Consider the following 13,549-nt stretch of genomic DNA (forward strand, 5'->3'; position numbering starts at 1 on the left):
ATGGACAACCTGACATTTACAAATGACTTTCTCCTCGTGGAGGGATTGAAAGTTACTTATCCTTCTTCCTATCCTATTTTTATCCTGCTTTTCTTGTTTTATATCTTTGCAATGGGATGTAACATTGGACTAATAATTTTGATTGCAACAGAGAAGAAGCTACATCATCCTATGCATTTTCTGTTCTGTAATCTGCCAGTGAATGATATAATAGGGACCACTGTCATTTTGCCGCGTTTAATTTGTGACATTTTTAAGCAGACCTCAGAGCGCTCTATGACATATGTGGAGTGTGTTGTTCAAGCATATTTTGTACACATATTTACAACAGCAAGCCACACTGCCCTAGTAACCATGGCCTATGACAGACAGGTGGCTATATGCAATCCATTACTGTACACAGCTGTAATGACAGATAAAATGGTGGTTAAATTGTCAGCAACAGCCTGGGCACTGCCGATAATTGTAGTGGCAGTTATGATAGGTCTCACTGTACGGTTGTCACGCTGCAGATCTAAAATTGAAAACCCTTTCTGTGACAACGCCTCACTTTACAAGTTGTCATGTGAAAATGTTAGCATTAATAACATTTTTGGAATTGTTTATTCTGTGGCAGCCCTCATCATATCAGTAGCATTGATGGTTGTAGCATATGTTAGGATTGTTACTGTCTGTATAATTAGTAAAAACAAAGCACTCAACAGCAAAGCCATCAAAACATGTAGCAGTCACATAGCTGTATATTTAATAATGTTTGTTTCTTGTGCCATCATGATTTTTTTCCACCGTTTTCCTGAGTATACTGAAAACAGGAAACTAGCTAGTATAATGTTTCATATCGTACCACCAGGGCTAAATCCTATAGTGTATGGTTTACAAACCAAAGAGATAAGACAAATAATTGTTAAACGCTGGTGGAAAAATGCAGTTGACAAATTGTGAAGAAAAAAACAATACAAAACATAAGCTGAAAATTTTACAGTATATGTATATACTCTGTACACCTTCCACTGTGGTTTTAATTATTTTGATCATAATGTCCACTTGGTTGCTTAATAAAAATTATATTTTGCATAATCATTTTACATTTGCTAGTCAATTTGAAATATTGACAACACATAAGATTCAGTTAGTTTAATGCTATATTAAAATTCTATTTTACTTTAAAATCCTCTAATTCATTTTTAATTCTAAAATTCTTTAGAGTTCTATTTTATAATAATAAAAGGATGATGTCAGTGAATACTTTGTCCAGAGCATAACACTGCCTGCATTCTTCCCAGTGCATCCTTGTGTAATCACTTTCTATTGATTAAATTTAGGGTGGCACGGCGGCTCAGTTTTTCAGCAGGTTCGAGTCCCGACTGGGCCAGGGATCTGAAAATTATATGCTTTGCTTCTGCTATAAGCTTTGCTTCATGTTTTTTGTCTATGTAGAAGTTTCACGAAAAACTTATAAACCTATTATTCAGCATTATGACATCAAATTAGTCTAATCTGTGTCTTCAAAATCCACAACAAGATGAAGGTTATTATTTTATTTTGATCGTCCCTTTCACAATTTTGTAAATGTTAAGTTACATTGCAATTTAACTACAAGCCAACTAATACTCATTAGAGTTTTGGAAGACTGTAAGTTTGAGGTTAGGGATAGTGTAAGGTGGGGTTATTGTCTGTTGGTTTTCACTAATAAGAATTAGTTAGCATGTAGTTGCAATGTAAATTACTATCAACAAAATGTGCAAAAGGAAGCGAAAAAATAAAGAAATAGTAGACAAAGTTGCAAATTAGGCAGATGAGAGTCTGTTATCAACTGTTACGGAAACGCTATGTGTCATTGATATATTGGAGGACATCACCAGATGACCAGATCCCAAATAATTCTGAAGAGTAAAGGTTACTGCACACTGAATCTAAAATTTTTGAAGGTCGCTAGTTCGAGCCCCAGCTGGGTCAGTTGGCATTTCTGTGTGGAGTTTGCATGTTCTCCATGTGTTCGCAAGGGTTTCCTCTAGGTGCTCTGGTTTCCCCCACAAGTCCAAAGGCATGTGGTACAGGTGAATTGTGTAAGCTAAATTGTCCATAGTGTATGTGTGTGAATGAGAGTGTTTCCCAGTGATGGGTTGCAGCTGGAAGGGCATCCGCTGCATAAAAAAATGCTGGATAAATTGCCACTTCATGATTAAAGGGACTAAGCCGAAAAGAAAATGAATGAATGAATTGTGTCAATTATATTCACACACTGCCTCTGAAACTTTCGTCCGTCATAAAATAATTAGAATAATTAGGCAAGATTTATTTCTCTTTTCGCATCTGAAAAAGCGCTTAGAATGGTGTTTTGACAGATTAGAACCACCGTACAAGCAAAAATCTAAATATAGAATGCCATCATTTGAGCTATAGAACTTTATGACAAACACAGTGCATAAAATAAAGACAGAATGTGGCGGACAGTTGACCCTATGCTGTATTCAGTGACTAGTGCACCTCTGCCCTGCTGCTGTTTGGTGTGTGTGTCCATACATTTGACATACTGCTCATAAATGTTATAATAGAAAGCTTGAAGCCTTGTGGTCTGCTTTCGGTCTGTTGCTTTGACACGTCAACTCGGCCACCATCTATTATAATGTCTATTCTGCCTGTCTATGTTTAGGATTTGTTTAAGTACATGAATGTGGGAAGTATCACAAGCAATGCATCAAATTTCCATTGATTTCCTGAAATAAACTTTGCATTTCTGGATAATCCAGCACAGTTTTTAATAATGAGCTGAACTCTGTCTAATGCATATACACATTTTTCGCATATACAAAAAAAAACACATGCAAAAAATTCGGACTTTAGCAAAGTCCGCAAGAAAATGGGCCAATAAATGGTCTCGCAGCTGACAGCAAAATTGATCAGCTGAGTATAAAGCTGCCAGCCACATAAAGCTTGGCACACTTTGAACTGAAAAAAGCTGAACACATAGCTAAGAAGATCTACTGTGCCGATGGAGTTCAGCATTTCAAAGTCAAAGGCAAGTCAAAGTCAGCTTTATTGTCAATTCAACCACATGTACAGGACATACAGAAAATCTAAATTTCGTTCCTCTCAGACCCTAGGTGCATAACATATAATATTAATGCAAAAAGTAGAATTTTAGAAAGAAATTACAATAAATACATTTATACAATAAATGTAATCTAAAAATATAGGTAAAAAATAAAAATTTGTAAACATTAAATTTACATATAAGGGTACATGGCAATGAGTTGTGCAGACGTAAAACAGTATATAGTGCAAAAAATACAGTATAATGTGAAACAGTATATAGTGCAAAAGGCATGTAAACATAATAAAGTGAGTGTCATAATATATAAGGAGGTAGCATGATGTGACTAACTAGCTGTCCAATGTTACATAAAGTGACCGGTGCAGATGTATGTGAGTGTGATTTCATGTGTGTCAGAGTCCAAAGGTGCATGGGGATGGAGAGGGGAGTAGTGGCAGAGCCGGGAGAGAGTGCAGCATTCTGACAGACAGATGGATGAAGCAGTCTTTTGGTCCTTGCCTGGAGACTCTGCAGTCTCCTCATTTCCGTTCCCCCTTTACATATGTAACTGTTTCGTTCCCCAGCAGAAGGGAACTCCAATATTATTTGTCACTGACACATTGGAGGAGTGTCTGGAAAGTGCCATAGCAGTTGAACCTTGCCACTGCCTTGGTGAGAGGTTTGCCAGGCACCGTGTGAGCACACCATCATCACCAAGGACGCAGCCCTCCAATGTCCCCTGGCCCTTACCAACCTTTACTTACCTGAAGCATTTAAAGGCTTATTTATGAATACACACATTTCTCTTTTTTAGGGGGTCTTAAGAATACGCCAATGTGCCAATCCCAAAGAGGAAGCATGCTGCGGAGGCCATCTGCTACACAACTGGGGAGACTTGATGACAGTAGAACATATGGGCAATATGGGGAGTGCACATTTGAAGAGATGGTTAATGTGAAAGGAAGACACAGGCTTGCCTAAGAAGAGAGGAATTATACTGTGGCTGAGTAATGCATATGGGATCAGCAGCAGGGACCAACAACTTAATGGTCAGGCACCCAACTTCTCTGCTGAATCAGGTGCTTGAGGCCTCAGAGGTACTCTATAGGGTTCACCAAATGGGAAACTCACCTGAGCAGAGTAAGACAGTGCTGCTCAGAAGATCTAAAACTTAAATTCCAGGCACAATTCACTGACCGAAAATGCCTAGAGGTCTCTGACCCAACGCATTTAGTTAACAATCTCCAGTTCAAGGCATAGGCATGCCTTGTAGAGGGTGCTCTAGCCTGAGTGACTAGTAGGTCACCTAAGTCCCCCGCGTTCCTTCTTAGAACCACATGTGGAGGTTCCAAAGATTGGGGAGCGGGTGCCAGATGGTGCCCTGTCCCTGAGAAAGAAGGTCCTTCCTCAAAGGGATATGCCAGGAAGGGGCCGTCGCAGGGAGAGAGAGTTTAGAAATCCAGGTCCAGTTGGACAATACTTGCTCCTTGTTCCCCTGACTTTGCAAAGGGTCTGTGCAAGTAGGCTCACGGCGGCAAACTCGTATTTGCATTGCTTGTATTTAGGGCCAGCAGTTGGTCAGCATCAGCCCAATGTGCTCTGGGGAGGGGTGCTGCTTCATGCTGATCGAGTCAAGCTCTAACCCGAGAAAAAAGATGCTCTGCACTAAGGCGAGCTTGCTCTTTTTTCAATTCAATTCAATTCACCTTTATTTGTATAGCGCTTATACAATGTAGATTGTGTCAAAGCAGCTTCACATAAAAGGTCATAGTAAATAGGAACAGTGTAGTTCAGTTTGTAGTGTTTCAGTTCAGTTCAGTTTAGCTCAGTTCAGTGTGGTTTAAAAATCACCACTGAGAGTAAAATACTGATGAGCAAATCCAACCATGCACAGCTCTATAGATCCCGAACCATGCAAGCCAGTGGTGACAGCGGAGAGGGAAAAAAAACTTCACTAATTGGCGAAAGTGAAGAAAAAAAACCTTGAGAGAAACCAGACTCAGTTGGGCACGACCATTTTAATTTCTCCGCTGGCCAAACGTCTTATGCAGAGCTGCAGTCTCAGCGGCGGAGGCTGGAAGCTGACCTCAGCGAAGACTCGTCTGTCTCTGGAGGGTCACAGGAATCAGTCTCATGTTCTCCACTCCTCCATGACCACCACAGTAGCTGCTCAGGATACGGCCTGGTCCAGGATATGGAAACCTTGGGATCATCTCGTCGTTGGTCTTGGATCGAATCAGTGACTCTGCATAGTCTGAGGGCATCGGGAAGAGTATCCCCAGGTGGAAATGGAGAATAAAGAGAATAATTAGCGTAGCTGCTGTTCATAGTGTATATAAACAAGATGCATAACCTGTGTGGAAGCCCGCTAAGTGGTGCACTGAGTGTATGCTTTACTAAACAGATAAGTCTTTAATCGAGTTTTGAATTGGGAGAGTGTGTCTGAGCCTCGGACGTTATCAGGAAGGCTATTCCAGAATTTAGGAGCTATAAATGAGAAGGCTCGACCTCCTTTACTCGACTTAGCTATTCTGGGTACTACCAGAAGCCCTGAGTTTTGAGATCTTAAAGAGCGAGTTGGATTGTAGCGAGACAGAAGATTGGTTAGATAAACAGGAGCTAGATTATTTAAAGCTTTGTAGCTAAGAAGCAATATTTTAAATTCAATACGAAACTTAACAGGCAGCCAGTGTAAGGAGGATAAAATTGGGGTGATGTGATCAAATTTTATAGACCTTGTAAGAACTCTGGCAGCTGCATTTTGTACTAATTGAAGTTTGTTAATAGAGGATGCTGGGCAGACAGCAAACAGTGCATTACAGTAGTCCAGCCTAGAAGTCATAAAAGCATGGACTAGCTTTTCTGCATCTGAGATGGATAGCATACTTCGTAACTTAGCGATATTTCTCAGATGAAAGAAAGCAGTTTTTGTGACATGGGATATATGATTTTTAAAAGTTAAATTGCTGTCTAATATGACACCCAGATCTTTTATAGTAGAGCTAACGCTGTCTTTGTATCCCTCTAATTGCAGGTCGAGTTGTGAGATCTGCTGTGTACAGGATTTAGGCCCAATAAGTAATAATTCTGTTTTGTCTGAGTTTAAGAGAAGATAATTGTTGGTCATCCAGTCTTTAACATCCTTAATACACTCAGTTAGCAGTTTAGACGTCTCGTCAGGTTTAGTTGAAATATATAATTGAGTATCATCTGCATAGCAGTGAAAGCTGATCCCATGTCTTCTAATAATGTCTCCCAGGCGTAGCATGTATATTGTAAACAGCAAAGGGCCTAAAACTAATCCTTGAGGCACCCCATATTTTACTGGGCTGACTTGTGAAGGCTGTCCATTAATATTCACAAACTGGTAACGGTCAGCTAAGTATTTTTCAACTGGTCAAGTTTGGTGAACTGAATTGCATATCTGAGTCTTATTGTCAGAATGAGCCACCACGACGTGCTGGGCAGCGCTAACCAGGCCGGCAGAGCTCACGCAAGGGGCACCATCGGAGCAATCGCTGACGGGATGACACGGGATGGGAGAGCTCACCCTGGGAGGCAGTGCATTCCGAGGAAGAGCAGAAGAAAAGAGATTCACTCTTAACCTACTCCCAGGATCCCGCAGAGAGGCTGGAAGTGCAAGAGAAAGGATCCCATCCTCTGGCACTCTTGGGGCCTGTGGCAAAGTGCAGCAATCCTGTGAGCTGGAAGGCTTCCCATGCTGGCAGTGTCCAGGTTGTCACAGCTGGAGAGGGAAATTTGCTCTTTTATTGAAAATTTGGAAGCCGCCATCCATGAAGCCAGCAGCCTGTTGAATTGATGAATTGATATGCTCAGCCCTTCACAGAGGAAAGAGCATTGGTATGTGGCCATGCATGCATGCTTACACACCTTGGATGGGAGGCAAGGCTGACCATGCCAGTAAAAGGTGCCACACGGGCAAAAATTGACAACAATTGCAGGCTCAACCCCAAGGGGATCGCCTTCTTTCCCCTGGCTGCTCCACCATCAAAGGTGGTGAGGGCGGAAGAGCACACAGACCAGGCAGAGAAAGGTGGTCAAGCCAACCTTATCACCGAAGCTGCCCGGGTTAGCACAGCCATCATGTCCGATACCTCGCTCGTAACCCTGGAGGGAGGGAGCAGGTCCAGCCTGTTCTCGGAGTATGACCTCCCACCCTACAATGCCATGATGGACATCTGGTCATCTGTGTCATCGAGCTAAGGGGTGGCCATTCGAGAGGATGGATAGTTCCTCTCGCTCAAGGCTTGAATGGAGTGGGGGGCCCGCAGGCGGCTTATTGCCTCGCACTGTAACACTCAGATCCCACTATAATGCTCAAATAATGTCCATGTGCCAACTAACTTGTGGGGTACAGCAGGGGTGGCTCGCCCTTTTGCAAAATATAACCATGATCTCAGCTGCAGACATGTCCTTGCAGTGTTTCTTGGTCAGTACAACATCTTTAAAAAGACACGTTGCATGACTGTGTTGCTCTTTTAGTGAATTTGCTCTTTATTAAACTGCTCTTTTGTGAACTGGGCAGTTAAATGCCCAGGGACAGCAGAGAGGACCCAGCTCGAGCACTGCTGCTCGCATTGTCATTTGCCCCGGACACAGGAGATGTTTCTTTGTTAAAGACAGCTCCTCTCTTTTTCTCAGGAACTCAGTGTCAATCAGCAGAGGAACTCCTTCAGTCTACACGTGAAGGCTTCTGAAAGTAAAAGTGTGCCTAGCCCTCCTGCTGGGGATCTGCATATTGCTGATATGTTACCACCGTACATTAACTCTTTTTATTTTTTTTTTTACTGTCATGGTTCAACATTAAATTATACTGGGATGCAGGGACACAGCTAAGGGGAGTTAAAAAAATCTAATGGCCCACTTATTTTTGATAAGTGAAGTTTAGTTATAAACTAATTTCGAGAGGATCACGTGCTTATGATTGCTAGCGGCTGGATCCGCATTATCCAATTCTCAATGCACCAATCAGACGACTCCTAAGCTACTACAAATACCCTGGGTTACGTACCACTGCTATCTTCGTTTTGAAGAATCCCCCCATCCACCCCTACTCCTCCTCCTTCCTAGATGGGTGACACGGTGCCCAGTGCTTAGCACTGTTGCCTCACAGCAAGAATGTCTCTGGTCCCAGGCTTTACCAAACCAGCAGACATTTCTGTGCGGAGTTTGCATTTTCTCCCCGTGCTCACGTAGGTTTCCCCCGGGTTCCCCGGTTTTCTCGCACTGTCCAAAAAACATGCAACATAAGTTAATTGTCTAATCCAAACTGCCACTATAGACATGCTCCTAGTAAATGGTTATCTCTCAAGAGCAATCTTTGGCTGTTCATTGGTTATTACAGCAGGGGAGTTCTCAAGATCTACCTGAGCTCAAACTCCCCTCTCACCTTGCAACGGGAGGGAGCCCCGGGCTCGAGGATCTTATGAGCTCAGGGCTCTCTCCCGGGACAGCATGCCAAACAAGCTTATAATTAATCATCAGCTAAGTGTGAACTCTTGAAATATATCTAATGTTACAGATGTATCTAGAGTTACAAAAAAATTAGTTACTGCTGAGTGAGATCAGATGTTAACATTAAACAATCAAAGCAAAGATGTCCTCCATTTAATGGGTGAAGCATTAGGCTTGAAAATTAGACTTGAAAATCTAGTCACGGAGCGCAGCTGCGTCTCCTACACATTATCACTAGTATTTCTGGTCAACAAAATGGCCGCCGATCTTTATATTGACACCCCATTGAGCCAATAGCTGAAAGGAGACTTGTCACCATCCAATGAGCTCTCAACTCGAGATGATCCCACCCTCTCTCTTGACAACTTATGAATGAACTCGGCTACAAAGACCTTGTAAATGATAGGCTCGTGATTTAATCGCATTGAGATTCCAAACGTAATGTTATTTAATAATGGATTAAAGTAAAGCCCATAACAACATTCCATTCACACAGTTTCTTCTAAGTGGTGAATTTATAGTTCAGAGTTTGATGCTGGCAGTTGATTACATTTATTATATATATAAAAAATTATTAATTACCCAACCTGTTAAATTCAACACATCTAGCACAGAAGTTAAATCGTAATGTGACTCATATGTCCATACACAAAGTGACATATGCAAGTTCATAAAAACAATTCAGTTGAATGTAAAATGGCAAAGGAACAACTCCATGCTTGATAAGTAGGAAGGGGACATTTCTGACAATAGATCTTCAAGAGGTATCTGTCTTCAAGAAGTACTTCCAGGACCACCAGACAAGCCACACCCCATATCCTCAGCTCTCCATCCATCTGCCATCCCGTGGGGGGACGACTACCCACCCCTACCATCCTTGCACATTATGTCAACGAGGCTATCATACCATGCATTAACAAAAGGCGCTTGAATTCACAGTTGCCCATGCCCTTATAAAGATGCCTCGCATGGATATCAGCTAAAACAAATTATTATGTCTGGCATACATGTACCATGTTGTAAAGATTTCATTTCTGATTCTCTTTGGTTTCTCGTTTCAGAGATCACGACTGCCGGCCCCAGAAGATGATCCTCATCCAACCTATTACAATCCACATCCATTCCAAATACATTCACTTTCTATGCAAAAGGATACATTTCCACTCACTCAGCCCAAACCACGATGCCATATTCACACTAGCCTCTAGTTTTTGAGATGTTCTGAACTAACATCAAATGTCAATCCCAAAATCCACCTCACCACATCCGATCTAACTTTGCCGAATGAAGAAACTCCATCTTTCTTTATTGGGCAAAGCAAATAGATTAATTTCGTAAAGGACGTTCTAGATACATCCTCGATATCCCCCAACTCCCCCCCCCCCACCCCACCCCACCACACCCCCCCACACACACACCCATTCCAAACCCTCCAAGCATTCTTACATAACAGTAGAGCAATACCCCCTCAGGGATGCCCAGCTGATCCTCTCCAGCCGACTTCCACCCACACACATTTCCAGGTATAAGCACGACTCTGCCTTTCCCCCTATTCCCTCCTACTAACATAGGCGCTCCTTCACTGCCCTTCCCACTTTTTACTTCCTTTAACTTTCCCTCAACTTGAGCTATTCCATACTCCTATTGACTCCCATTCACCACAGCTCCCACCCATTTAGGGGTCACCCAGAGTTTCAATTGCTGCATCAGAGACGCTCTAAACAAGCTCATATACACATTACCTCCATATTGACCCTCTGCAGCAGATGAGACGCTCCGCCGAGCTACACTTACCTATAGCACCACTGCAACTGCAGTGACGCTCAAGCTAAGCCCTTATTTACCTTCATCTCTACATATCACTACGGACAGTATTTACATTCCAATGGGAACACTCATAACTCCAATACCAACCACCACTGCACCTCTGCTACCGCAGAGGCACCCCGCTGAGCTACACTCACCCATAGTAACCCAGCAACTGCGGTGACGCTCTAGCTGAGCCCTTATTTACTCTTATCTGTACACATCACTACTGACAGCATTTAACATTCCTGCAGGACCACTCATAACGCTCCAATATTGACTACCACTGTACCTTCGCAACAGAAGAGACGCTCTGCCGAGTCTTATTCTCCCTCTGCACCACCGCTGCAGCAGTGACACTCCGCCTGAGCTCACACACATCTCCATTTAGTCATTCACTACCAATACACTCCCCAGCACTACAACAGCAGTTAAAACGCCACCACGGAAGTGCACTTGCCTTCCAATTTTGACTTTTACCGCACATTTGCAACAGCAGAGAAGCTCCGCTGAGCTTCCTTTCCCCTCCTGACCCACCTCACACCCGCTCATGTAGGAGTCTTCACCGCCTAATACCTTTCTAGACTCCCGCAGGAGCCTGCCCACCCCAGCTCTCACTCCCGCAGGAGTCAATCCAGCCCCACCCACACCTCCGCTTGGACTCCCGCAGGAGTCTACTTTTCTCTGCTCCCGCAGGAGCCTCTCTTCCTAAACGATCAATATATCCAGCAGCCGGATATGGAATTGTTACATCTGCATTTTGGGGGGTTCTTCAATACACGGCTGCTGTCCCGAGCTATATAAGGCATTTTGGGGAGTTCTCGAGATCTACTTGAGCTCAAACTCCCCTCTCACCTTGCAACGGGAGGGAGCCCGGGCTCGAGGATCTTATGAGGCCAGGGCTCTCTCCCGGGACAGCATGCCAAACAAGCTTATAATTAATCATCAGCTAAGTGTGAACTCTTGAAGTGAAGTTTAGTTATAAACTCATTTCGAGAGGATCACGTGCTTATGATTGCTAGCGGCTGGATCCGCATTATCCAATTCTCAATGCACCAATCAGACGACTCCTAAACTACTACAAATACCCTGGGTTACGTACCACCGCTATCTTCGTTTTGAAGAATCCCCCCATCCACCCCTACTCCTCCTCCTTCCTAGATGGGTGACACGGTGCCCAGTGCTTAGCACTGTTGCCTCACAGCAAGAATGTCTCTGGTCCCAGGCTTTACCAAACCAGCAGACATTTCTGTGCGGAGTTTGCATTTTCTCCCCGTGCTCACGTGGGTTTCCCCCGGGTTCCCCGGTTTCCTCGCACCGTCCAAAAAACATGCAACATAAGTTAATTGTCTAATCCAAACTGGCACTATAGACATGCTCATAGTAAATGGTTATCTCTCAAGAGCACTCTTTGGCTGTTCATTGGTTATTACAGCAGGGGAGTTCTCAAGATCTACCTGAGCTCAAACTCCCCTCTCACCTTGCAACGGGAGGGAGCCCCGGGCTCGAGGATCTTATGAGCTCAGGGCTCTCTCCCGGGACAGCATGCCAAACAAGCTTATAATTAATCATCAGCTAAGTGTGAACTCTTGAAATATATCTAATGTTACAGATGTATCTAGAGTTACAAAAAAATTAGTTACTGCTGAGTGAGATCAGATGTTAACATTAAACAATCAAAGCAAAGATGTCCTCCAGTTAATGGGTGAAGCATTAGGCTTGAAAATTTTTTCACCTCAATTTAAATTTTAAACTTGAGGGTAGGATGAGATGGATTTAAGAGATTCCTTGTTAAATTACAGTCTTCTCAAATTAAGTTGTAGAGTGGGTTGTTTTAGCTATCTTTATGCCACTGTAAAAAATATCTTCCAAAGTGTACTCCTGAAGTGTGTTGTGGATGAAAAATGGGATAACTTATAATAATACACAACAAAAGGGTCTGACCAAGATGTATATAGATTTATATTTTGTGTATTCAACATATTTGAAAACATGCAGGAATTAAATATTCACATCTGCATAAACAGATGATCCTTATGAAGTTTATTGGCACCTTTCACTTCAAAAACATCACAGTACACATGTCTGTTGCATCTTTACTCACTCACTTTTTCTTCGGCTTCCCTGATTTATAAAACCAGCTTAAACGAGCCTAAGCTGGTTGTCTGGTTTTAGCTGGTTGACCAGCCTGGTTTTAGAGGGGTTTTGGCTGGGCTCCCAGCCTGGCCAGCTAAGACCAGGCTGGAAATGGCTGGAAACCAGCCTGGAAGTGGCCAAAACGCCTCTAAAACCAGCCTGGTTGACCAGCTAAAATCAGCCAACCAGCCTATGCTGGTTTAGGCTGGTTTTTTCGGTAGGGAGGGCAAAGACTGTATTAACAAAGCAAAATTATTTTGAAGTTTGGTTGTGTTCATGGCAACAAGTTGGCTATGTCATTCCCCTCTTGGGTGATGACAACATCAGGGAAATATCTTTGAACTACAATATATATTTAAAGGCAAAAGCATGTAAATATCCTTCAGTGAAAAATAAGCTGACATTTATTTATCCCTGCATACTGACAACATAGGATTCAAGGTTATCACTTGGCAACTTGATTTGTGAAGTAATCAAGTATCTTGGTAAATAATTTTTTTTAACATGCTATTTAGCTGTTGAGCAATTATTATCAAGTAAAAAGGCAACAATTATGGGTAATGAAAACTGATCAAACAGCAAAAAAATATATGCAGTGTCAAACCAATAATTATTCAGATTTCAGATATAATTTTTTCTAGTGGGTGCAGGACACAATTTCCTTTATTTAACTGAGCGTAGCAAAATAAAGTAAACTGTGCTAAAAAAAACTGCTGCAGTGAGTGTGGTAAAATATTGAGGTTCAAGTTTGAAGACTACAGGATGTTTTAGAGGAGAAAAGTGACCTGACAAAATATTGATAGTTGTGTAAATATTGTCATACTAACAGTTATCCGAAGTTAATTTGGCTGATGGTAATCTATTTAAAGGGTGTCTGTATCATTTTTGGTTTGACTGTATATTCTTAGGAAATTAAGAACAGAATTCATGATGTTACAATAAAATTTAACTTATAACAGTAGTATTTACGGGATCAAGCACATATTGCTGAAACTCTATTGTATTTGTTAGTGAATTTTTTTTCCAGCACAGTTTTTTAATGCCTGCTATTAATTATGGTGACAGGACTGTTTGTTACAGGTTTGTATACAGCAACCA

The 13,549-nt window shown here is 42.3% G+C and overlaps 1 protein-coding gene across 1 annotated transcript; it reads left to right on the top strand.

Moving 5' to 3' along the window:
- On the top strand, nt 1–942 carry LOC130214806 (olfactory receptor 146-like). Its single transcript, XM_056446635.1, has one exon. It carries the CDS (start codon nt 1–3, stop codon nt 940–942), a length of 942 nt encoding a protein of 313 aa, XP_056302610.1.
- The last annotated feature ends 12,607 nt before the right edge of the window (nt 943–13,549 follow it).

The sequence above is a fragment of the Danio aesculapii genome, chromosome 21 (assembly GCF_903798145.1).
Source record: "Danio aesculapii chromosome 21, fDanAes4.1, whole genome shotgun sequence".
NCBI classification, from domain to species: Eukaryota; Metazoa; Chordata; class Actinopteri; order Cypriniformes; family Danionidae; genus Danio; species Danio aesculapii.